The sequence below is a fragment of the Dermacentor andersoni genome, chromosome 10 (assembly GCF_023375885.2).
Source record: "Dermacentor andersoni chromosome 10, qqDerAnde1_hic_scaffold, whole genome shotgun sequence".
Classification (NCBI taxonomy): Eukaryota; Metazoa; Arthropoda; class Arachnida; order Ixodida; family Ixodidae; genus Dermacentor; species Dermacentor andersoni.
The window spans coordinates 103,860,748-103,887,303 of NC_092823.1; the positions used below are offsets into that span (position 1 = coordinate 103,860,748).

Sequence of the window (26,556 nt, forward strand, 5' to 3'; positions counted from 1 at the left end):
TTTTGCCTATGAAGTGTGCATTGCAGGCCAAGAATTACCTTCCTTTAAGACACATTGGCTGGGTTAGAAGCACAAGACCATGCAAGAAATGATGGGAGACTAAGGCCGGAAAACAGCCCTCCACATGTATTGCGCGTAGATTTGCAGCCCCAGTAGAGAGGTCCAGTTTGTCCGTGAACATCTTACGCTTCACGGAATGTAAGATTACTGGCGACGAAGACGTGAGTAGCCCCGTTGATGATGCCATCTTGTGGCACAGAGTTTAAACACAGAGGACACAGCAATTGCTACAGTGACCAACGCACATTCTACTTACGCATGCGTAGGTATGATTTGTCAGTTCTCTGAAAACCACAAGAGCCGTCGACGGAAGTATCAGCGCTGGTAACGCCATCTTCTGACACTTTGTTTAGCTATAAAGCGCCACAACCACTTTCTTTCCTTGTTCCATGCTGTTCTCGCCGAAGGAAAGAAAAACAAAACAAAACACTTTGCATCTATGTTTGCTCTGTTAGCCAATGCCCTTGCCACAGCAACTGAAGAAAACAGCCTGCCAATGCAGTAACACTTCTTTGCACTCTGGTCGAAGTCGACGCTAAGAGAGGGCGCCATCAGCATTGCTACTCAGGTCTACACCTCCAGTATTGCGTAAAGTGCATATGCAGGAAAGCTAAAACTTCTTTGTGGTGCCGTTTTGCGAATTATCCCCTTCCTTTAAGGTGAGTACCGTGCTACAAATGCCACCTGTAACAATTATGTATGTTTCAATGCGTCATCGACAGGGCTAAAATATTTTGTTCCCTACAATGAATGGAGAAGGCATTCAGGCTGTCGCTTTTTATAATAGCAATAAAAAGGTTATAGTTATTACTGTCAGTTTGCTTCACTTACAGCTACATCTTTAATTGAAGTTACCAAACCATCCAGGAAGGCTGGTTTGATCAAATTGTAGCATACTAGATTTTTTTCAAGCACACATCTTCAAGCTTCGTTGTGTGCTGGGCTCACGCTTGCGTACAGTGTACTCATGTTACTGGGTCTTAAATACTTTTCACAACATCGCTTATATACTTTAGAGGACTGGAATTACAGCTGTAAAACAAACATATTTCCAAATACTTTGAACTCGCTCCTGAGGATACTCATAAGATATCTAGAAATTCATTGCAAATTCATAGTGGATTGCATTTACTTCACGAAACGGCTATTTCTGCAAACAACAAAGCTTTTCGCTAGTATTAGGCATTGCTTTAGAACGTAATTGTGAACTGTACCATAGTCCTCGGTATGCATTCAACAACGAAGTAATATTTCGAGAAAGCAGTACTCAACTGAAATTTTTGCGGAATTATGAACTTAGTACCCTACTCAGTTATATTTGGGCCGTACTAAAAAAACTCAGAATATTTTCTAATAAGCTTGTACAAGTTCGAATTGATGAACACCTAATGCTCCTGGCTGAAGGGAGTGCGTTTCGCCTCAGCGAAAACTTTCGGTCGCCGACTTCTGCCCTGGCGGATCACTACTAATCCCTGGCAGCGTTGCTCTTGCTGCGACAATAAGTTGGACGATGATAAGCCACATTTAGTTACAATTTAGCTATTAGCCGAACCTGAACCACAGTAATAGACGTAGATGAGTGTAAGTTCTAGAAGGCAGTGGCTCTGTTGGAATTCATCGTCAACTCCTCAATGGGAGACTCTTGCTGTAAGGTTCTGAAACAGAGCTGCTATCTGGTATTAGGTTGGAATCGCCACTGGTGGAATTCATCGTCGACGCCATACAAGTCGCTCAGCCTGAACAATGTTTATAACAGAGCTACCATATAGCGATTACTACTGCCGATAAGCTGGCAGCGCTCCTAGCGGAACTCAACATCAACGTCTCAGCGCAAAATGTGCAACGGCAAGCTTCCCGAACAGAGCCGCCATCTGCCGACAGAGGGAGCTCGCGCAAGGGAGGTGTGTGTGCGCGCGGCCACACTTACCGCTTTTGAAATGCATCCTTTGTGGGCTTCCCGCGTGCTGTCCATTGTCTGCGAAGGAAAAAAAAAGAGCAGGGAGGGAATGAGAAGAATGGAACGGCGCGGGGCGTAGTAGCTTGTGACGAAGTCGCTCCAAGCGGGCGCCCGCAGACGGCGACGAGATAACCTTCCCGGCACGGCATCAATGCGTCGCGATTGTGCAAACCCGACCCTCGGGCGTTCGGCGGGTCATTATAATTGGTAGCCTCGGGGGGGTCAGCGCTTTCAGCGAGGCCTCGCATCGTGGTGTGCGTGCGTCTGTTCATTGTGTTTGTGCGGGTGTATACGTTGGCTGCCGCAGCTTTATGTACGTTATACCGTTAGTGTGTCTACAGCAGCGGCGGTGATGCTGCGGAATTCTTGCGGTTGCGGCACAAAGCTGTTCTCGACCTAACCCTAATGAAAGTGCTTGAACTCCGCCTCGCCAACACTGCCCTCCCCTACTGTCTACCTTCTTGCTTCGTATCATGGCTGGAGAGCCTTCAGATTCGGTAGCAGGTCGCTTGGTTTTGTAGAAGCACTTTTGCGCGCAGCATCAGAGGTTGTATTCTCGGTGGAATTGTTGCTTAGATGAAGCGAAAATGAAGAGGTCGGGGAGGGCTAGCTGCCGAGGCAGGATGAGCAATTCGGGTCGTGTTTGAAAAAGAAGTTGTGTTTCCTCACACCACCGAGCTTGGAGATGCGCGCGTTTATGGAAGTGTGTCAACGCACCTCCATACAGGGCTACACCCTGGCTGTTGATCGCTCATTTGTGACGAAAGAGTCACGTGCGCAGGCGGTACCCGAAATAAGTAGTAACTTGCAGCAAACCGGGACGTTGAGAAGAAACGAGGGTGAGATTGAAGGCTCGCTTTGAATCATACATATCTTCGCACTCTTTCGGTGTCCGGAACGGGGCAAGTTGTCGGCATAGAGAGACAAATGTGCTACATCAGGGAGACCTTGCAATGTGATCTTTCTATCATATTTTTACGTCTGCCGATTTCCTTTTTGGACTACAGGTGACCGCACAAATGCAGGTGCACTACTGTGGGCTATACGGACACTGTCTTCTGGCGAATGAAAACACAACATTCACTAGAACGAAAACACCCCTACTCTGGAAGCGGAACGAAATTACTTACCGGGGCTTTTCTTTTCATTTACCAAGTTAGCAAAATGTTTTTTTAAAAATGTTTTCGAGTACTTTCTCTTTGCACTGTCCTATATATACTTCTGTTTGGTGCTTACAGATTCTGGAGAATTGATTTTTTTTAGTGCGTCACCAAGCCGGAGAACATCTAAGAATGCGCGAATTTAGTCCCGTAATAGCAGTGTGCTCAGGCGGATATACGTGTCAGAAAGTTGCTTTTGCACACGCCTCTCCAGGAGATTACAAATCCACGGTGAAAGTGTGCAGTGCTCAAATAATTGTTTTTTTTTTCTTGCCTAAACATGACCGATACTTGTTTTTACTGCATCCCTGACATCGCAACAACTCTCGTATTGTATTGTGACAATATATTGTATTTGTTTGCTTAATAACGAAAAATAACGCAGACACCACATTCCAGAAACCACGACTGCGCTAAGCAGCTCCAATGTCATATACCATTCCAATGACATGTTGGTACATGGTAGCTCCACTGCCATGTACTAACTATAGTCATGCGACAAACCGAACGTTTACAGAAGCAATGCAGGGCGACTGCTCTTTGCTTGAACGGCACAATGCTTTGCTCAATGACTCTCAGTTGCACGCAGTGTCTAGAATTGAGATGAGTATCAGCGGACGCGATATGCTGCGATTTTGCGTTTGAATTATTCTTGAACATCATTGCATGCTGTGCCATAATTTTGTCTTTGCATTTGGTCATGGACATCACCGTGTGCAGTACCATGATTTCGCGTTTGCATTTGGTCGTGTATATGGCTGTGCGCTGTGCCATAATTTTGCCTTTGCATTTTGTTATTAACTTCATCGTGTGCTGTGCTATAACTTTGCCTTTCGCTTAGCCAAGAAAGTCATTGTGCGCTGGGCCTTGACAGCGCCGTTACATTTGATCATGAATGCCATTGGCCCTCTGCTATAATTTTTCCTTTGCATTTGGTTGTCGACATCATTATGCACCGTGGCATGATTTCGCCCTTGCATTTGGCCATGAACGGCATTGCGCACTCTGCCGTAAACTTACATTTGAATTCGGACATGGACGTCATTGATCTAAAGCATGCAACGCTGCTCACCTCATTGTCAAGGCCGAGGAGACTGAGGTACTGAAGGTATTTGCTCAGGTTCATGTTTCCGTTGCTTCGAACCTGCGAAGGAAAAGAAAAAGCATCTCTGAATAAAATAAAAAAATTTGCATTGTGATGCTCTGCAGACGAGCGATGCAAACGGGCCAACGAAGTTTTTCAAGAAAAGATTGCGATGGACAGGCAATGGTTCTTACCCATCCAGTGCTCTTGAGCATGCATCTGCTAAGCCTTGGGAGGTATTCCTGCGTACACCGAAACAAGCACAACAGAATGTGAGTTCGTCGAGGATCTATAGGTACAGCATTCTCCTTTACACGTTTTTATACCGCATACAATGTATTTAAAATGTCACTTGTGCAATTAGATCATATGTCAAGAACGTTACAGATATCATTTGGCTTTATTTGGCCATTGGCAAAAAGTGCGGTTCAAAAGCGGGCTTTGATATCATTGAAAAGGCTCCTTCACGACAGCGTTATTGTTGGGCTGCCCATAAAAAAAAGTATGCACAAAGACGTTTATTCGTAATAACGTTTCTCAATTGTACTGTTGCCTTGCAAATTGTGTGATGCTTTCACTTTAACCCGCGTTGTTTCTTCTACAGTCTCTTTGCGTTGTTTTGACCGCTACATTACAATATCATTGCGGATGCATTAACTATTCTTCTACGTACGCAAATACTGTGCGTGAGTGTACAAAACTATGTGTTTAAAGCTCGTATCAGAAGGTGCGATTTCGCCTGTGATTTCAAAGCTGCAAATTTTTTGCGACTGCAATACGCAAATGCCGCAAGTGTGCCGTAGGTGCGACATTGGTTATCTCGTGTTTGCGCTTTCAGTGCAGACATTATTCTTGGGATTGTCACGCTAATTTCTTTCCCGCTGTCAAACCCCAACCAAAACTATGCGACGATCACGAAAACGGTGCACGTAGTCTAAAAAATGTGGGCCGTTCCCATGGGTATGTGTCACTGGATATGTGCGACAGAGGCCACTGGGTGTAAGTACAGCTGAGTATGTGCAGCTCTTCAGTGAACCTCATTGACACCACTTGGGTCAGTAGGTATGTGCCATTCGGTACGCATGAGCAGACTTCGCGTCAACCCCGCTACATGGCGCAGCGAGTGCACAGGGAAGCGCAAGAGAGCAGCTCGGCTGTAGCACAGTGCACAGCACACGACATGTTTTGAGTATTCGCATACATTAATTGTCACCACATGTAAGTTTCGCCCGATGTTTTTTTTTTTTTTAGATTTTCGGAGGCGCTGAGATTGTTTGCGAATTCGTACATGTGGCATGGACTGGGAACCAACAACAACGCGGATTGTCAGACCCGTCACTGTTGATTGCTTGCCTAAATTGTTTTTCACGATGATCTAACGGGCCCACACACGAAAATGTTTCACGAAAACAGTGTCCAGTTTGTTTTAGATCGTTACCGCCAAAGCGGACAGCGTGAGCGTGCGCAAAGAGTATTTAAGCCTTACCGCAGAAGGCCCTAGAGAATGCAAAATATCAGTCATCACGATCGGGTAGGCGCGAAATTGCGATGCAAAGTTTACACATTTGCAGAAGTCGTAGCTCCGAAAGACGCTGTGCAAACTCACAAGCACGTGAAACAGGCTGATCTGTCTTAACCTGTTCAAGGCACAAGGAGCAGCCGGTGCCGTAATTGCGCACCAACAACTTCTACAACGTGAATAAGAATAATTAAAAAAATACATTACAATTCCGACGTCTTTATTTCAAGCCATGATAAAAACCGAGCAGTTTGGCGCTAACACGGAAGCATGATGGGCACGTCATTGCGTTTTAATTAATTGGTTTGATTTATTAGTCGCGGCTTCTACCTTCGCAAGAATTAAGAAGATTTAGCTCGGGAACTCTATGTCACCTGTTCAAATACACGTAAAACGCAGAAATGTTTTATCACACAAACCGTGCGGCAACATGAATAAAATTTGTTGCGTTTGAGGAAGTCAAATTCTAGTGACTATAGGGAGCAGAAATTTAACCAGCTCTTGCAATTTTTTTCAGAAGTTGAAAGAAAATGATCAGTTCATATGGTCAGTTTAACGATGGAAGCTTAATGTTTAAAAAAGTGTGCTTCCTGCATCAAAAACATATCGCAGTTCTGTAAACTCCATTCGTTAATGCACCTGAAGTGAACAAATTTGACAAATAAATTTACACTTTACATGAATTTGTTAAATGTATATGAGGGTTTTGCAAATGTTAGTCCCACTCACATATCAATTTGGTATTGCACAGAGCAGTGGGTAAGACATAAGTTTTGTCGGCTGTCAATTTATTATTACGAGATATTTGTAGAATTATGATGTCGTTTTTTATTACTGAATAACACAGTTGTAAATTTCATAGTTTCTGCAAGTTCCGTAGATTTCAATAATTATTATAAAATATATTTCAAGTCCTAAATAAAAAAAATGCTTTCTACAGTTGCTAATGTTTCATTCTTTCTATTATGCAACAAACTTAATCAAAGTCATTGCACTGGTGGCCGAAAAGAAATGATTGATTCGTTCCTACGTATTTAGAGCGCAGCCCCCGAGCTAAAGCTGCCTGTTAGAGCAATGAACACAATATGTTATAGCTCTATTAATATTGCTGATATAAGCGTTCACAGCATAAAGATTCGTTATGTGCATGTAACCAAATTAACTGATCTGCCTGATTTGCAGATTTATGTTGTTGTGAACTGTGTATATATATATATATATATATATATATATAGTCATATCATAAAAAGCCAACAAAAGGGCCCCTCGGTTAACCCCCTTTCTTCTCTTTGATTACATATATATATATATATATATATATATATATATCTGTGCTTTTATTGCTTAGTGGTATGGACTGTTGTTTATTGCCTGTGCAATGGGCAACATGTCTCAGCTTTACTTTCTTTGCTTACATTTACATTCTTAATTGATCTAGTATGTTTGTGTGTTGCATGTGTATGCGCACTACATGGGGAAATGGGCAGGCGTAATTTCTCAACCGTGTGTTGGGATAGTCGGGTTTACAGCAGCTCATCTTGCCGTTTGTGCAATGGCGAATCAGGGAGTCATTGTCCCCGTATTTTTTAGCCAAATTGCGGCTGTATATGGGAAGTCAGCATATTCATTCCCAGCGGTGAACCTTTCTTGGACTGGCCCGGACTTATCTGCTGGTAGCTCCGCGGCACGGCGCTGCTGTCAGTTCTTGAAGATGGCGGTTGTGCTTCACACGCCAACGGCATACGAGCAACCAAGTGTTAGTCGTTTTCTATGTAGCAGGGGACGAGTGCCTATCGAAATCCACAGGGAAATACAGCCCACGTATGGGGAATGGCGTCTAGCTTTGAGAAGTGTGGGTTCATGGTGCTGTGAGCTCGCAAAAGGCTTGAAGACTTGCATGACAATTAGCGTTCGGGGAGACCGCATGCGTCACTGACTGACGACATGGGACATCTCAAGTTTAGTGCTGCGATGGGACAAATGGGGGTCTGAACCGGTGTGGGGACTATGCGGAAAAATAGTGTAAGGCACGTAACTGCACGTACGTATATTTGTAATTACCTGTACGTACCTTATGTTGGCTATTAAAAATTGGGACAAGGACTTTCGGATTTGCCCTCGTATATGGTTACTGAACCACAACGGATCCAAAATGACGTTAGACATGAAATATTTCTTTTATAATCAAGAAAATGCTGCGTATAACTGAAGAAATCCTGCTTATGTCTAGAAGTATTCTCGCTTTCGAACCTTGTGGAAGTGCGGTCATCCACACAAATGGTGGGACGGGAGCCTTTGTATTGATATACCGCTTACTCGTGGAACTGATAGCAGATCAATTACGTCATCCTGTAGGACGCGCAGCAAGTATACATAAGTTGTAGGTTGTTACGGCATTCATGTTGCGTCACTCCGGGCTTCACTTACATTTTTTCGACTACACTTCTTCAGTATCCTCTTTGCAGTAGCCGCTCATCCCGGAGGAACCGTTTCTTAGAGGATTAATCAAGTCAAGGACGCTATTACTAACTGCATATATCTGTTGGCACGTGTTGGCAACGAACACGTGACCGGGCTCCGCGGAGCGCCAGAGCAGCCGCCGTTGCTGCGCGACAAAACAAACCAGCTGAGGTGCAGTAACGCCTGGAGGCATGGCTTCGGGCCATCCGCTACATTGTTCGGGCGCCTCTAGCCTGTGTCGTATTGTGAATGAAAGTTCGTTAACAGCAGTTCTGCACTAGCCGGGTTCTAGTTGTCAAGCCTCCACCCCTCGAACACTCCTCCCCTCCCCGTACGTTGCCAAATCAGCTCCACCGACTGGAGCAAGCTATTCTCCCTTGAGTGAAAATAATTTGGTTCCCTTTGAAACCATCTGGGAGGTAACGAGAGAGGCGAAACTGCTTTTTTTTTTTTTTCCACGGATAAGCGCAACGACGTCTATGCATATTATTAACGCTCGAGCTGATGAAACCCCCGACCTTTTACACGCTGTGCACAGACACAAAGCTGGCTTTCCAGCGACGGCGACGTACTTTTGAAAGTAGGATTGTTTTTGTTGCAACGCAGGCTTGGCAAGTCCAAAAACTGAAGCAGACGACACGAGGCGACGCTTCAGCGAGCCTGAGCAGGCGCAATGATGCCCTCAGGCATCATTGCGCCGGCTCAGGCTCGCTTCGATGTGCGGCCACGCTGGCAACGCGGGCGCTTGACGGAGCATGCTCACGTGCTCGCGCGTTCACCTTAACTCTGCTCATCGCTGTGCATGTATCTGCACGATATTCGAATGCTGTTGTTCGAATATTCGATATCCGTTGGCTCGAAGGAATGCTTTGATGGAAGACTTCGGCAATATTTGTGCGCCCCGAAGGCATCGTTCTCTCGTACCTTGTTACTCGTATACAACTGATAGCCTTTAAACTTCGATGCGACGGAAACTTTTCCAAATCGGTAGAGGCGTGGTCAGTTGGCAGTTCTACACAAAATGATACACAGCCTTTAGGTCCCTTATATAAAGAATACAACCACCTCGCACGTTACGAACAGATAAACTTCAGGGCCCTTCACATTTAAATAGTTTAATGAAAAAAACAATGCTTTATAGAAAATTTAGTTCATCGTGGATACCAACACCCTTGTTCGAAGTTTAAAAACCTCATTGTTTCATTTTTATTTGTCTGAGTAGAGTTTTGTGTTGCACTGAGACATTATTACATATCATTTGCCGAGGTAGGTGCAAAAACGTGTTTTTTCTCGGAACAACTTTTGACAGTACGTACCTCGATATCACTGGGATGCTCTGGAAGGTGCTTCTGACACCGAATCCAGGTCTGAGGATCACTCATCTGTTAGAGGAAGACAAATAATTCACAACGGTGACATCAAGGATCACTCTTCCCGGAGGTCAAAGGTGACGCAACCTTGCAATAAGTGTTTGTGTTAATTATAAGTGAGATTTTCAACATTTTTTTTTTTTTTTTTTGCACCCGCCGTGGTTGCTCAGTGGCTATGGTGTTGGGCTGCTGAGCACGAGGTCGCGGGATCGAATCCCGGCCACGGCGGCCGCATTTCGATGGGGGCGAAATGCGAAAACACCCGTGTACTTAGATTTAGGTGCACGTTAAAGTACCCCAGGTGGTCGAAATTTCCGGAGTCCTCCACTACGGCGTGCCTCATAATCAAAAAGTGGTTTTGGCACGTAAAACCCCATAATTTAATTTTTTTTTTAACAATTTTTGCCTATAGTGTTTTTAGTCCTCATTTTGTAATCTGTTGTGAGCAAGTAGGCTAGATATTTATTTCCTATATCATAGTTGCTCTTATCTAAAGCAAACGGAAATGATTTTACTGGGGTGCTTAACAGGCGCCCTTTAAAATAATGCACGTAGTAACAACAGGTTGTAAAGCATTAATAAAAACCCTAAAAAATGTGTTTGACGTCCTACTGATCGCGAAGACAGACGCCTGGATGCAAGGTTGCGGGAATCTCGGACGTCACGCGTCACTGAATGGCAGGGAGGAATAAAATTTAATTGACTACACATTGAAGACAATAATTACTTTGCGCCTACGATATTGCGAAGTACACCCTTCTCTCTTGATGACAGTAAAGTTTCACCTTTGTCGGCCGTTGTTGTTGTTGTTGTTGCTGTTGCGCATTTACTTATTAGGGTTTTTACGAATGCAGCAAAATAGAGAAGCACCATTATGTAACATTACCTTCGTTTGGTAGAGTTGGTTCATCTTGCTGACAGCGCTTTGTAACAGTGAATACCAAGAAAAGGAGTAACATACAGGACACGAGGATTGCTGAGCTTCCAACGCGCAGTCGTCTCAGTTCCTTTACTCCTTCGTATTTTGCAACTTCTGACGCGGACGGCACGGTTCAATGGCACAAACGCACCTGTGAGTGGCCGCTCGCAAAATACACCACCACACATCGTTCGATCGTTAATCGAGGCGCCCTGCTGAGGCCATATCAATCCGTGCTTGCTGTAAAGATGAACGTTCTAACTCAAAATACGTTATACATTTCAAGTTTACCAAGCGCAAAAGAAAGTTCGACAGCCATTTTTTCGTGGCCTCTGCGTCTAGATGGAGCGAATAATTGTCACATGCTTCCGCCATAGAGAAAGAAATTTCTTTCTCTATGCTTCCGCGTTTCGAATCGAATACGTCAAAGCAAGGGACGACTACGACTTTGTGCGACACGTGGCGATGGGTTTAAGAACTAGAATTGAGTGAGCGTGAGCCTCCAAGATCCTGGTCCTGTGAGCGCGTAATTACGGTGTGCGATCGACGGCTGATCTCGACGAGGGTACACGAAGAACATCATTGTTGCACATCCGAGTTCCGTTAGCCTCAAACCAATGACAGACAGAGTTCCTATATACGCATAAGCGTACGTGCACACATTAAGGCTTTTTAATGATAGCGAAACTCGTCGTCAATGAAGGCAATAATGACAAGGTTTATATAATGCGAAAGACAACCTGAAACGCGATTTTCTTTCAATATAAGGTTCCGCCATACAGCGTGACAAATTTCAAAAGAGAAGAGAACCGCCATTCATCTGTCGATACCGATTACAGCTGAAATACTGTATCAGGGCATGCAGACTGTCATGCATAGAAGTCAGGTTAAAGGCGTCCTACCAGACTTTAGTTTTTCTCGTTAAGTTACAAGTGTTTCAGTTATGATTAGCTTTATAAAAGTGAGGTGTCCATTTTTAAAAGTAGCTCGTGCGGCACATGCATTCTTCAAGACGTCGCCGTATTGTGGCAGTTAATTACTTCTAATTCTAGCCGCCCTATCGTGGCGTATGCCGTCAATACATTGTTACGCTTAAATTTTCTTGCTTTTTGTCCCTCACCGCTTTTCATCAGATTCACACTGTTATGAAGTTAATGTTCGGTGCAGTGTTCGTCACTGTAAATCCAAAATTACTTTAATGATGTCAACGATTCTATAGCTTAAGAGACGGTCTTGTCTAACTAGAGTGCGTGCGTGACGGGAATGGTGTTGTACATGCATTGTAGATTGCAAGTGAGCGTCTGTGATTACTCCGGAATGTGTGGGGGCACGTATATAAATAACGAGCGTAATTAACCGGTGAAATTGTATTCGAGTACCTACGACTGTGCCCGCCGCCATTGTTGTGATTTGAGTGTCGCTCGTCTTTTGGACGCACGTTGGCCCCGATAAAGTGTTAGATTGTGTTTTCACGCGGCCTCGCGGTGTTTTGTTCTGCGGCGTCTATAAAACGCGCCAATATATAAACGTAAATAGAAGCCGATCACGTGTGCGCATATATTAATAGAGATCTTGAGTCACGCCTTCCTCACCTCTGGTATGACAAGCGGGTTCTTCAGAGGCTCGCATGCTCCCCAGTCGGATGTAAAGAATTCCTGGATCTGAAAACACGAAAAAAAGACACAAACTGTTGTGAAAAGGCCTTTAAATTCACCAAAACAGGCGTTGTAAATGCTCCAACAGAATAATGATGATGATGATCAACTGAAAACCTGTGATCATCATCACAACAATTTATTTTCTCAGAACACCTCTAATGGGGCATTACAAATGGTGGCTTAGATGAAACACTTACAATGCGCGATGCAGAGGCAAGGAAATGAACATATAGTCCCAATAGTGGAAAATGCACTAAGATTGCACTAAAGCATACTAAAACAGTAATTATGCAAACAAACCGCTACTACTACAAGCAAACATGAATGCACCTCCCTTGATGACCGCGGAAGCTCGCCGTCAGAACACTGCAGCAAGGAAGCGTGGCAGCAGCAGCGAGTGAATTGACCTTCGTGCTGCCTCTCCCTACAACGCGAACTAAGCGGCGAAAACACAGATGGCACTAAACTACCAGCACTCGGTGCACTCTGTCCCGATCGCAGATCGATTTCAAAATAGGGTCCGCGCAGCCGCGCCGTACGCAGCAGCCGCCGTAGTAGGACGGCGCTCCTCCTTCCCCTCCCTCCCCTCCGGTGCCTTTCGCACGACGTGAAGACGGCGCGCTTCCTCCCCGCTTTCCTCCTTTGCACGTGCGGGATGGAGTCGCCATTGCACCTCATCCTCACACGCTTTAACTCGCGCATACAGAATACGGCGCGCGGCGACGATTATATCGCCCTGGGATTGAATACTAAACACTTCGGCGACGACAGAAATGCGCCTGGAGTGCGCATATATTTGTTATTGCAATAAAAGAAAGCAGCCCCATGGTGTGATACACGATGAGCCGCCGAACCCCATTACGATTTCGATAACGCTTAACAACGAACGTACTCACAACAAAAGTTCCTCGATGTATAGCGATTTCATAAAGTGAGCGAACATTTCGTAAATCGAACAATCACAGTCACGTTGGTACAGAACCTTTACTGTAGCAATTGATTCGCTGGAGAGCGGCGACCCGTTATATTACTGTCAAAAATATTGTAACGCTGCCTCACCAACTGCATGTCATATTTCTTCGTTTAGTTTAACATTTCAAAAAAGATTACATGCATACAAACAAATGACAAGAAAAACTCGACAAATTTTACATATAGCACAATCTATCGATATTAAGCCGAGCAAGACGACTTCTTAATAAAACAAGCTGTGAGCGACGGTAGCTAGGCGTTGATAAAGGTACACTGACAAATGTATAGGACATCATCGATATCAATAATTCATTACTTTCTTCGCAGGCATGTGGTTGTAACTTCAAGGAAAGATGTGAAAGCCTCGCACATTACGACGAACAACGACTGAGTGCGTTCCGTATATGCAACAACACCAAAGGTGGTCTCGAAGCAAAAAAAAAAAAAAAAAAACGGAAAGAAAGAAAACGTCACATGCGAAAAGGAAGCAAGGTCTAAAAATGGAACTCTTCCTCCCTGCTTAACTTCCTTTCCTTAATTTCTTTTCGTTAGCTACGCTGCTCGCTTGTAGGTTGCGCAGAATCTCAGTTGATAATTGGACATCCTCCGGCGTTCCAGAGAAAAAAAAAAATATCTGCACTTCGTATGTGGCTGCACGAACCGGTACTCGAATACGGCGCAGCGTTCGAAAGGCCGACAAGCACCATGACCTCCGATATCGTGCGTGCCGATCTTGGAGGCAATGCGAGTACGCGAATCACGCTTGGGACAGTCACCAGAGGCCAACATAAAGCAGTGCTATCGTATGCCATGTTTCAGAAAATTTGAAAATAACATGCGGCTGACATTTTACGGTACGGAGGGAAGGGCGCTGGTTTTATGGCTTTCGTTATTTAAAACGGCGGAATTTTGCAATGGGAACACAAACGAATGACTCTTGCACTTAAATATTATTTTTGCAAATTGAAGTTGTGTTATTTAAGCCAATAACTGTTTTTTTTTCTTTTCATTTCTACACTGTGACTCTGTATACTCGATATTTCAATCTACGTTTGGCGTCTCGGTCGGGACAGCTTCTCAGTGTTATATTAGCTATAATGTATCACACAGCGTGACTTTAGGCAACTAGAGATCAGTTAACAAATAACCTAAAAAATTGAAACTATGGTAGCGCGTTATTATCTTTAGAAAGGCTATAGAGGCTTTTCTTGTGCAACATTATTTTCTTGCGCGATGGTGCCGCAGAAAATACACTAGACGGAAAGGTAGACACAGTAAAAACGAGCGCCGAGCCTCACTCCACTGAAGGTTCAGTAAAGAAACAAACATAATAAATTGTAACAGAGAAGTTACATAGTAACATGACGACGTGTTTCCACATCGTCTGTAATTTTTCGATTAAAGCATGTGTCAAGAGTCGGCGCTATTTTCGGCATGTCTACATTTTCCATCTCGTGCACTTTCTGCGAACGTAGTCCCACAACGACCCCATACCAACAAGTCCAACTTTGCGTAGTTTAGAGAAATATTCGAAAGCTTAGCTGTTTCTATGCATTGAGTCTGCACTTGTGCCGTTCTCTTATGCTAACCACAGAATGTTAAATTCTCTTTTTTTTTCCTCTTCACAAATACGAAATAATGAGATTACGCGAGTGTTACCATGTAGGACAAAGAATTGTACGCACTGCTGGAGGTGCAACGAAAAAGGATACCCTTATTTTATTTTCTGTCCAGGCTCTAAATGCAGAACCACACTCTCTGCGTTTCCTTGAAAAGATGCTCCTTTTCTCTCTTCTAATCTCGTTCCATCAAGGTTCCTTTAACGAAGTGGGACACATTTGCAAAAGCTTTACATTTTATAAATGTAACCCATGTGGAACGAATATCCTCTAGCAGAAGGGTTAGAAACCGAGCTTGCTGGTGCATTACGAGAACTCTTGGCAACAGCGCGACGCAACAGGCCAATAATTTCCAACACAGGGCGCAGACTAACTACTATAAACTTGTTAGTAAGCGGCCTCTGGTGTTGTCTATTCTTGTGCTGTTGTTTCGCACTTTTTCCAACTATCTTCTAGCGTCGGCTCTCTGTGCTGTCGAGGTTCTTTTTGCCTCTGTTACATTATGTCCCTTTTATTGTCCTTCTTCATAAATTCAAGTGAGCGAATTGGACATATTGATTTTGTTCCAGATAATTCCACTCACTAAATGGAAACATACTTGCAGAAATGGTCTGTGCTTACTCAGTGAAAATTAGGCGGCCCGAGATTAGTACTGGTAGCAGACGTCTGCTCAGACTTCACGCGCCATATTGGTCGAGACTATACTTCCGTTCACTCAGCGCTGCACCTTACTACAGATAAAGAGGGAACGTGCGATGTGTAACTCGATAAACAAGGGCGCGCGATGCCGTTTCTTTCCTCTTGCGGCGAAGACGCGCCTCCTGGCGAAGCGGGAGCCTCAGAATCACCCATATTGGGACACGTTTGCCCCTGGCTCTCGGTGCGTCGTATGTTTGCTTTATACGGCGTATCTATCTAGGCCGCCTGGCCGGTCGTCGGGACGCTTCTCCGCGACAACCACCGTCGCGTACACGTGTATGCTGGCAGAGACGGGGGAAATGCAGTCTGCACGTAAGGCATGCGGACGCGTCGTGAGCGGGTGTTTATTTCTGTGGAGAGAGAGGGGGGGAGGAGGAACAAAGCTGAATCAGTATACGTCGTCTGCTACATCCGCGCCCTGATACGGCGCACGTCTGCTTTTGGGTAGTTTCGTAGAAAACACAGAGGGAGCACTGACGCTACAATTGGAATGGTTGGGTGGGATGTGGATTTGTATAATCATCGTGCTTGTTTAGGCAAGCCTCCAAATCATTCTAAATCAGCCGGAATGCCAAACTTGCAGCTTCCCTAGACCCTTACCGCCTCTAGTAATTTATGTTAGGAGCTCCATACTTTCGGGGGCTACTATGTACCGCACATATAAGTGTACAGGTATAGACGTGCGAAATGCAATCTGGGCTTGAGGTGTTGGAGTGGGTAGCGACCAAGCGCTTACTCCAGTTGAGAGAGAGAGAGAGAGAAAGTAGAACTAGTATGTCGTCTGCTATGTCTGCGCCCTGGTATGATGCGCATCTGCTTTTGCATAGAAGTAGCTACAAAAAGTGCTAAAAAAGTTGACTCGCCAATCCCGGCCCTGAGGAAGGGGATGTCCAGCGAAGCCGGACATGCCCTCTGGGACGTTTTGCCGAAGAGGTATGGAATGCTTTATTGTTTAGAGTAATGGTAGTAATGGTAAATTAGAGCAATGGTAATATTGACGGCACACCACTGCTGGTCGTATTGCCGTTTCTTTTTCCCTTTGCCGCTCCTCGTATTCACGCCGCTCCTCGGGAGTCTTATAACTATGCGTCGCCTACCCATAGAGGTGCTGCAACAGCAATAAAATCAGTTGCTAGACTTGTTCTTTTATTTACGAAAGGCTAGTGACGTCACTACACACGCCGCAAGCTACCATTGCCGCGGCAGCCTGAGCACAGCAGTAACCTTTACCGGGAAACGCATGCGGGGAGCGCTACGTGCTTTGTATTGTTATCAGGAGCGCCTTATCAACAATTATGCGGTTCGGAGGCTTGTTTTGTGTTTGTTCTTTATTGAAATGAATGTGGTTCTGCATGTTGCATGCGTGATTCCAAGAAATGTATGTACTTTTCGCATCACTCTGCTGAGTGCTTGAAGCCTGCTCCAGCTACATGGCGGGTCGGCCCGGTATTGCATTACGTCCGTGATCGGCCCCTATTTTTGCCCACGGACACGAAAATTGCCTACCAAGGAGAGGTTAACAGCTTCTCTGTAAAAAAACTATGGAGCTGCGATAGTTGAAGATCATGGGAATGGTGGGTATATTACAAGGATTTATCTAATCTTCAGTGATGTAGCTTCTGAAGTACTCGTGGCATTTTCTTATGTCATACGCATCTCTTAAAGTACATTTCTGTATTCCACCGTGCACAATCCATTTGTGTGTCGAAATCGTCATATTACTTGCATAAGTAACAGTAAATAAATAAATTTGTTTACTAGTACTCGTACACATCTACTGGCACTGCGTCCACTGTGGTACAACCTTGCGACGGTGTAACAATTGTTTGAGATCACATTTTATGTTTGCTTATCTTTTTATAACTTGTTATGCTAAAGATTATGAGATGCCGTACCCTGTATTCACTGCCGATGGCTGGCTAGGCTCTGTCAAGCTGTCATATAGCAGCTTCTTTCCCTGTCACATTTTTTCAGGGCAAGTGTTCTGTTTTGATGAAAAGAGTTCTTTGTTCGATTGATTGATTATTTATTGTGCTTATTATTTTCCTCAGTGCTCAAGGGATCGTAGATTTCCGAAAGTTGTCAAGGCAAAAATGCTTTGCGCTGAGGTATATTGCGCATTTTTGGATTTAGAGTGCAACATATTGCGGAAAACGATCAATTTGTAAAGACAGAAAGCCGTTTGAAGACAGATTCACGAAGTATTCATCCGCTACCCTAACGTTTGCGTGCTGGTGGAACCGCCATATTTGAAGCTTCTGCCGATTTTAGCGCCAGAGTTCCTAGAAACAATTTTTTTGGGGAAGTGCTTTTGCTTCATCTAAGCAAGCTCAGGTACGCATCTGCTTTTGTCGTATTTTTTTCCTCCGCAGATTCGTTGCCGTTCTCGAAATCGATGATTACCTCCGTTCTGCTGTGGCCGTGGTCGTATGTACAGTTTCGCTTGCCTACATGGTTCCCCAATTTTATCCGTTCTTCGCAATCACGATCCTATCTTTGGTGGCGGCGTCACACGGTTTATCGCGAAACGTTTGTTGCGCTCGAAACGTGAGCTTCGTCGTTTGGTTTTCGGCCTGGCTGTGTGCTTGTCTACGTGGACATTTTGTCTGGCTTTCTTTTATGAAGATTCTATGAACCAGAGCACGACCGGTGTTCCAAAAAGATTACACTGTGTGGAGGTGGGATTTCCAAGAATTAAGCTCGATTGGTTCATAGATGAATGATACGCCCTCTGGGTTACGCAGGTAGTCATTTAAACATTAACTGGGCTTTTCGCGGGTAAAAATTAACTTTTAAAGCTTTAGCTTTCCTTAGCTTGTTCACCAGTTTTGCGCCGTTAGCGTCACGTACAGTGGTGGGCCGATCTCGTAGATATTTCAGACTACAGTTTCCATGTTCACGTGCCGTTCTGTACGTAGCCCTCGTCATCTCATTCTCTTCATACAGTCCTCACCAAGCCATGTGCGGAGTTGGTGTCCCACTCCATCGTCGTCATACGCTCGACATCCTACCATAGTAGTCACGCCAGCGTCATCCTACCATGTTGGTCACGTTCATCGATCTCGTTTCTTCTTCGTCGGTCCGCCGTAATTGTGCGGTCATCATTCAGTCGTGATTACGAAACCGTTGTCATGCCATCGTCGTCATACAGTGCGTGGTTGTGCATTGTCACGTCACCGTCGTGTTGCCGTCGCGGTCATGCAGTCATCGTAATTCCAGCTTCGTCATCCGAGTCTCGTCACATGCCATTCTGATCGAGCCGTCTTCGTCGCACAGCCGTCGCGCATGGTCGTCGCCATACGGTAATTGTCACGCCGTCATAGCCGTACACGCGTCATCATGTCATTGTCCTTAAGCCGTCGTCGTCACGCGGTCGTCGTTATACTATCCTCATGGTTTTATAATCGCCGTCCCGCTGCTGTCATGCCATACTGTACGTCATAACGCCTTCGGCTGTGCAACATAGTGTACGCTTAGAAAGCCGGAGAGTGCTCGAGCGTTGGGGAGGAGCGCCATAATTTATTAAACTAGAACGCTCCAAACACCCTTTACACGGAAATGTCTTGGAAGAAACAGGACCTTCGGACTCGCAAGTGATGCGGAGAGCTCGAGATCGGGAGTGAAAACGCTTAGCCCACCCTGCAGCTAACGCTTAGACATTCCCGTGAGACCCGTGTGTTTCCCGTGTGTTTTTATTTTGTTGCGTAGCTAGTAGACCGCCGTATATACTCATATTGTATCTTAGGTATGTTAAACTGAAGATAACATGTGATGGAAACACCATGAAGTCATTTTTGCGTCCTGCTTTAGCTGTCGTCGTGGCTCAGTGGACACATGTCATTCTGCATGCTCCCAAACCCGAAGGTGTCAGGTTATATTACCGGAGCCAGTGGCTACATTCTCGTAGGGTTCTCAATCATACATTCTCAAAACCGCTTATGTAGCTATATTTCGGGGCACGTCAAACTTGCGGTCAACCCTATTCAGCAGACCACCAATGTGGCCCAATCAGTCAACTACACAATTGGTGAACCAGTCAATCTATCACTATTGATGCTGCGTTAGTTGGTTTATACTTTTTACACTGGAAAATATACAAAGATGTGTAAAGAAATAACTGGATAGGAAAGAGAACAACTTGCACCTGACTTTGTCAGTTGCAAGTGACGTTCTTTCGTTGTCCATCCATTTCTTCACAGAGTATGCTCCACTGTATGCCTTAGAAAAATGTCTTACAGTATGTAGAAAGTGTGCAGCAATTTATATGTAAGGTCTATATATCTTTTATAGACAAATTCAGAATAATCTATTGACAGCATATATACTTATGACTTCACCCTCCCTCTAGACTGTTCCTCATATACATAGAAAAATGTCTATAAACTGTCTGTTGAATTATGGGTTCACAATTGTAAAGTATTGTCTAAAATGTGTGTAAAATGTCCATGGAGTATTTTAATGAAGCACTCCATCTATACAGTCTTAACGCTACAGTTATTCTAGATTATAATATATAGAGTGTCCATAGACAGTTCCTACAGACCAGTCTATGGACAGTCCTTGACCTAGTGGTCCACTTCTTGCAACCAATTCTGAACAGACATTTTCATACCTTGTGTATTAAGAGTCACTACTATTGGTTAAATTATAAGCACTCTCTGGATAATGTAAAGAAGTACCCCCTTTTGTATAGTTGTTATGCTTCAGAACAAATCAGGGATTTACGTCCCACTTTGACCAAACTCATAGACAAGTGCCACTTATATTAGATTCGGATAACGGAAGACGGTTACGCACAGGGACGTAATAGACAATGAACGCATACAAGAAGCGCTCCGTCCTGTCCGCTCTCTTCGTTTCTTGCCTTTCTGCGCTTTTACAGTTTCAGGATGCAAGTAAACCAACTAGCCCAGTTATCCATTCTGCCGCACACAAGAAAGCAGAACGACGTTGGAATGACATTTCTGGAGTGGGTCTGTCTACAGTGGCCCGAGCCTCGACCTCTTCAGTCATGACCACTTCTTTTTTCCTCATTGATCCGTGCCGAAGCTCTTCGATGTGCTTGTTGGAACACAGCACGTGACGCCGAAACGGAGCCCCGCATTCTCGACGACGGTCAGGTCCGGCACGGACTTGTGCAGCTACGGTCGCTTCGTGTAGCTGTTTCTCGAAGCGAGTTCGGCTTTGAAATGGGTTGACAAGCGACAGGCTGACAAGGTTGCCGTGCGCGTTCGAATGACGTGAGCGATTATGTATTTACGTGTACCAGGGCCTCCTTTTATTTCCTTTTACTGCGACGATGGTTACGTAGACACTTGACTGGCTTGGCCTTGTGCGGAGTTGTCGTCATTGACGTGTTTCCCAGAGGGTTGAACATATTGTGGCTTCGCACCGATATATTGCGGGGACCACATTTTGTAATAATCACTTTCATGTCCTTTCATTTTCATTTCCTTTCGCGTTTTTATCATCCCTTCGAAAAAGCTCAGACCACCGTAGTCTCGGATCCTACCCGACGCGTTATCTTAGCGGCTACGGTGTCGCAGTGCTGAGCTCGACATTACGGGTACCATTCCGGCTGTGGCGGCTGAATTTCGATAGGGACGAATTACAAAAAAGCTGGTCTAATTAGATTTAGTAGAACCTTAATTCATTCGCGGTGGTCGAAATTAAGTCGGAGTCCACCACTACGGCGTGCTTCATAATCATATAGTGGTTTTGGGACAGAAAAGCCCATAATTAATTTTTCTCCTTCCCGTTCGCAAGGGCATATTGACTTGGGCCATTTGAAGAAGTTCTGACACACTTAAAAAGCTTAAGAGGAAGAATAAGGCAAAACGTGCTTAAGGTAAGAAGTGAATCAAATGAAATAAAAAAATAAATCCTTATTGCCTGCCGTGTCTGCTCCCTGCACCACAGCCTACCAAGTGCGAGGAAAGTTTCCTGAGGATGATGCCTCATCCGTCCTGACAATTGCAAGAGCAAATAGTCAAGGCTGACAGTCGCCTGTCCCAACTGGCCCTATCATGGCAAAAAGGACGCTAACGTATACCACATGTTAAGCGAACGATTCAGGAATAAAAAGAAATTCATGAACGACATACTTCTCGAGCTGCCCAACCAGTTTTTCAAACTTTCGCTAAACCTACAACCTCTATTTTCTGGTGTGTGTTCTCCATTTATAGAACTTTTCGGCCTGTACAATCCTGGCAAGTCTCCTTCTTACATCTAAGGTTACCGGCATGTTCATCTATCGCGGTGTTGTTTCAACGGCCGCCTTAATGTAGCTTTAAGAGAAAAAATGGCAGTCATCCTGAAGAGTAGATTTTCCCTTCAACTGACAGTTTTGTTGACTTTAGTCGCTACTTACGATTTGATTTACTCGCTCAGTATAACACAACGAGCAAAAGGCAAACATGACGACATTGTCAATTCATGCGTAAATGAAGTTTGAAGCGACGATACGCTCTCTTACGTTCTTCTGGTCTCGGAGGTGTAAATAACTTAGGCATTGAATCATGTCGTGAAGGGTCTAGATATAGCTATCACTGCATAAATTCAAGGAAAGATAAAAAGAAAACGTATATTGCGGGGCAGTAGGAAGTTGGTCAACTGACACGTTTCAAGTCAAGAGCCACCATCTTTGGAGGCAGTGAAACTTTGTTGAAACACCACGAGACTGTTGAAGTAACTGACGTTGACATCCAATTTCCTGTCAGTGCCACCCCACTACCCATCTCCATAGCAAAGGGAACTGTCATTGTGAAATGTTCGGTGTAGAGAAGAGAAGGACATTGTTGCAAAGAAAACGCTGCTTTCCTTGGAAAAAAAACCTTCTTTCCAGACGAAAAATTTCGACCAGCCTTGAGGTCAAACCTTCTGCAATAGTGGATTGCTATTGCTATTTTTCTAGCACTTTGGCACTTACAGAGTGGAGCTTGGCTTAGGTACTGTTTTACATAATGACTGTTCAAGTGAAGTTCTTGCTAGGGCAATCAATGAGTGGTACATGTTGCATAATTATTGTGCCCTGCGCGCACCATGCGGCAAGACATTGCCCACTTAACCTACGCTTGCAGGTTATTCTACATTGCCGAGAGCAGCCGTAGCGTACGCATGAATATTCCTCAAAGGGCTGGGACAAGTACTCAGTCCATGGACAGACGTCGCCTGTGCATCTCTCGCAACTAAGGCTCTTTTAGCTTTCCTTAGAGACACTGGTCCGAATGGCATACTTTGGTTTTATTACTGTGTGTTTTGTGTTGTGTTTGTTGCGTATCTGTGGCGTACACTATGCATGCGATGTCATATTCATCATACCTGTCTGGAGTTGAGTGCTAAGAAAACCTCTCCAGTGTGCATTAAAGAGCTGTCTCTCTAAAAACGCCACTGTAGTGGTGTTCGTAGAATTCATTAAGCTACTTGGTAAAGCTACCTGTTGAAGTATACTAATGTTATTGCCGGCGACCATTCTTGTTTTCTCTGTATACATGGCACACAGTGGTGCCCACTGTTAAAGGGAACACTCTAACATGTGGCTCTCACTTTGCTGGCACTCTACCTGCAAACACCGGTTCAAGGCTGAAAGCTATAATAAATAGAGTTGAAATGAGCTTGGAGTGATTTGAAGAGAAGTTATTTCCCGACATTCTACGAACATTTCTACAGGATACTGCGAACTGCTGGTTGAAAGAATACGGGACAAAATTTTTGGCACAGGTTGCTGTCTGCGCGACGTGCCTTAGTAAAGACTTGGCCGAAGTATTAATTATGGTCAAGTTTAGATGGTGTTCGCGAAGGAACGTCTGAGCACTTAGCTATACTACTGGAAACGCGTACGTAACAAAATCTGGCATCGTGTATCCATCAGCGACGGGAAACCCAGCGCTGCGCCATTTAAAGAAAGGAGCCCGCCACGCTCCATGTCCCGAAACAACGCTTGGTCATGCACTGTGAGCAACCGAGGGGGAAAAATACGAGCGCCCAGAATCAATGATGTCCAGAAAATAAAAATAAAGCGACAACAAAGGAACCATAGGAGGAAATGCTTCGTCGAGCCGTAGAGAGTTTCCATCGTGTCTGGAATCATCAGGATAGGAGCCGGGCACCTCTACATAGCTCGTTTCCGTGTTTTTCTGCCAAGAACAGTGGGGCGGCGTGCTGCTCGGGTCACATTCAGCTCCGCGACGTCTCCGAGCCGGCTTTATCCTGTCGATGCTATGTCCTTGAATGCCTGCTATGCGACAGCTTTTAAAATTCGTTTTGTTGCCAGGACCGCCTGTATGCACGCTAATTTGCTCTCGTAACGCGTATCTTTCGCAAACGTTCAAAGGAGACAGAGGTTCAAAGGACTTAAAATAATTTACAGCGGTCATGTAAGGAGTATCCAGGGCTGGCGTCAACATTTTGACAGGGGCACTAGTCTTCATAAGGTCAATAACTCTCGATCAGCAACCTTACGCATATGGCACCACAATGACTAGATTTATATTCTGCTGGGTGGCAATTAAGTCCGGTTCTTTTACCTTCATCCAGTCAGCTGACCCTGTGTGTTATACGTACCTGCAGCTGTGGCTAATTAAACCGCTATTGAAAATAACTGGCTTGGACAATTTTTCGTGCTCGGAACTCATTTAGTGCGACCTTAGCAGGTTCTCCCGTCTTAAACCAGCATCTTGAACACAGAAAAATAGAAGACCAGCTTTCTTATATTGCGCACAACACCGTCTTCGTCCTGCTACAGCATAACCTGCTGTGCTCCCCGAAATACATGCACGTACGCCGTCACTCTGAGAATTTACCCGCGACGCAGAAAACTCTGAACCAATCACCAAACTCTACAGCTGCGCTACTGGGCAGTGGTTAGAGCGTTTTGCTCATACGTGAACATTGCCGAAGAGGAATGTATTCGAGTTGCATTGGGGAACAAAGCCGAAAGAATAGCTAGAGATGCCTCGGGAGACACGTTATTAATATGTTATCAAGCATGTGCTATAGCTGAAGTAGTCAAACATTGTAGATCCGTCTTCACAGCACAGATTACGGCTGCTTTGCAGCATCAAAATGCCTGTCTTGCTGTTGGGATTAGTGCCGTTCGCCTGACAATACAGGTCTTAAAATGCGGCTGTTCTGTTACCAATAGTATGAAGATGCACTGCGCCAAGTTTGAACTGCTATTATGCTCACTTGCATGGCGTATTACTGCTTTTGGACATACCGCCCTGTCCTCTCCTGTTAAAGAAAGCAAACGAGTCTTGAGGCTGTCACAGATTTTCGAAAAAGTAGTGACTAAGTATCAAGTTCACAGCAAGTTATATACATCCGTAAATGATGAATAGATACGTGGTTAATTTAATTTAACCCCTCAAAGTTACACACAGGTTCTGACAGGTGCTTATTACCGTGTGCCCAAAGCTCGTGATTCACCACGATGGGGAATCTAAGCCGTCACAGATCAGCAACAGAATGCTCTATCCCTTGAATCTGTAGGCGGTTAATCAACGAAAGCTAAGACCAAAGCAAGTTAGTTTCAGTTCAGATGAGTTTATGTGTTTCAGTCAAGTTGGGTTCAGTTCAATCTTGTTTCAATTCATAACTGTCTATGGGAACAGTGCCTTTTTTGCTTGTTGCGTTGTTTGACTGACATGTTCCATTCTGCACAGAAACAGATAAATTACACTGATTAGATGTCCACCATGGTTTTGAAGGAATAGTCGCAAAACATCGCGATCCAGAGCCGTCCCATCTTCAATGAAAACCAGCCGGAGTGAGTTGTGCATGCGAACGACAGCATACCATGGCTGGTTATAAACGGAAATGGTGGCAAAAGGCAACGGATTTAATTATAGTCATAGTAAGTATTAGCTGTAAGGGTGGGCTGACAGTTCGTCATGTAGCTTAGTCGATTGCATTCACTTAAGAGAATCGAACGAGCAAAGGCATACTTTCTCGTCTCATTCCTAGGTGCGGACGTTCTACAGTTGTTTCAGACAATTAAACCAATCCAAGCCCAACAACACAATTTCACCCTATACCAACTTACCGTTTGCTTGCCGATCTTGTCGCTGTTCTCCGGCTTCTCAATCGGTCCGGCCACAGCCGAGCCAAGCCAGGCGAACGTGACTAGAAGGACCACGTGGGACACTTGCTCCCGCATGACTGTAAGTGCACCGAGACCTGACCGACTTCTGGAGCGCTCCCTGAGAAACAGAAGACGATGACGAGACGTCTGGCACTATCGACAGCGATAGAGCAGACGACGCTATTGTTTCTTGCACGTCTGCTGCTGCTTCTGCTGCGAGGGTCCCGAGCAGGCGAACTTATGGACAACGCCGGACAAGGAGCGGCAACGGGTCGACCGGCTGGTTCAGTCTCCTCTCGCGAATGCACGGCCACTGATCGCGGGCAGCGGGATTTGGCCGACTCGCCGAGTTCGGGCGAACCAAAACAAGAACAACACAAAACAGGGGAACCATTTCCTCCTCTTCCTCAGTCCGCTGCTGCTCGAAACGGCTCGCGGCTGCCGCCGTTTGCCCTCCGTAAATGGAAAGGGTGCACAGCTTCCTCCTTCCAGAGGTGCGCTCAGCGCATAACGCGCAGGTTCTGCAAGAAGGACGAGCGCACCCGAATATTCGGTTTCACCCCCGCCGCGTTCCCTTCCCTCGTTCAAACAGTCTATTCGCATGCCTCGCTCACGCTTAGTTCTTGCGCGCGTGAAGCAACAGACTTAGCCTCTCTCATGTGCCGCAAAGGGAATTCGTAAAGGAAGGTGAACGATCCCTTTGGCCCTCTTGGAGTCGAAACAAAGAAGGCCCAGAAAGCTGTCGAACTGGCATTGCGTTAAGAGGAACCCCGTGCGAGGGGGTTTGCCCGTCGAACATTTCCCCGTGAAAAGCCAGACACGCACACACGTACACACACACGTACACACAAGTGCTACAAAGGGTTTAGCAGAACAACGCATCCACGGTGTTCCTTGGTTCTATTGTTTTGTGTGTGTGAAGCTGCCAAAGCCCTCTATTCAATGCACTGCAATTGGCTAAGCGCTGACCGTTCTTCTCTCAGCCGCCGTAATTAGAC

General features: G+C 45.1%; 1 protein-coding gene across 1 annotated transcript in view; it reads right to left on the reverse strand.

Moving 5' to 3' along the window:
* LOC126544558 (uncharacterized) overlaps positions 1-25,878 on the reverse strand; it is a 33,251-nt gene extending 7,373 nt beyond the window's left edge. The window contains exons 1-6 of the mRNA XM_050191911.3: positions 25,520-25,878; positions 12,122-12,190; positions 9,557-9,622; positions 4,456-4,503; positions 4,250-4,321; positions 1,988-2,035 (exon numbers count right to left, since the gene is read on the reverse strand). Coding sequence (XP_050047868.1) covers positions 1,988-2,035; positions 4,250-4,321; positions 4,456-4,503; positions 9,557-9,622; positions 12,122-12,190; positions 25,520-25,633 — 417 coding nt within the window. The 5' untranslated portion in view covers positions 25,634-25,878. The remainder of the gene's footprint in view (positions 1-1,987; positions 2,036-4,249; positions 4,322-4,455; positions 4,504-9,556; positions 9,623-12,121; positions 12,191-25,519) is intronic.
* Positions 25,879-26,556: the final 678 nt, after the last annotated feature.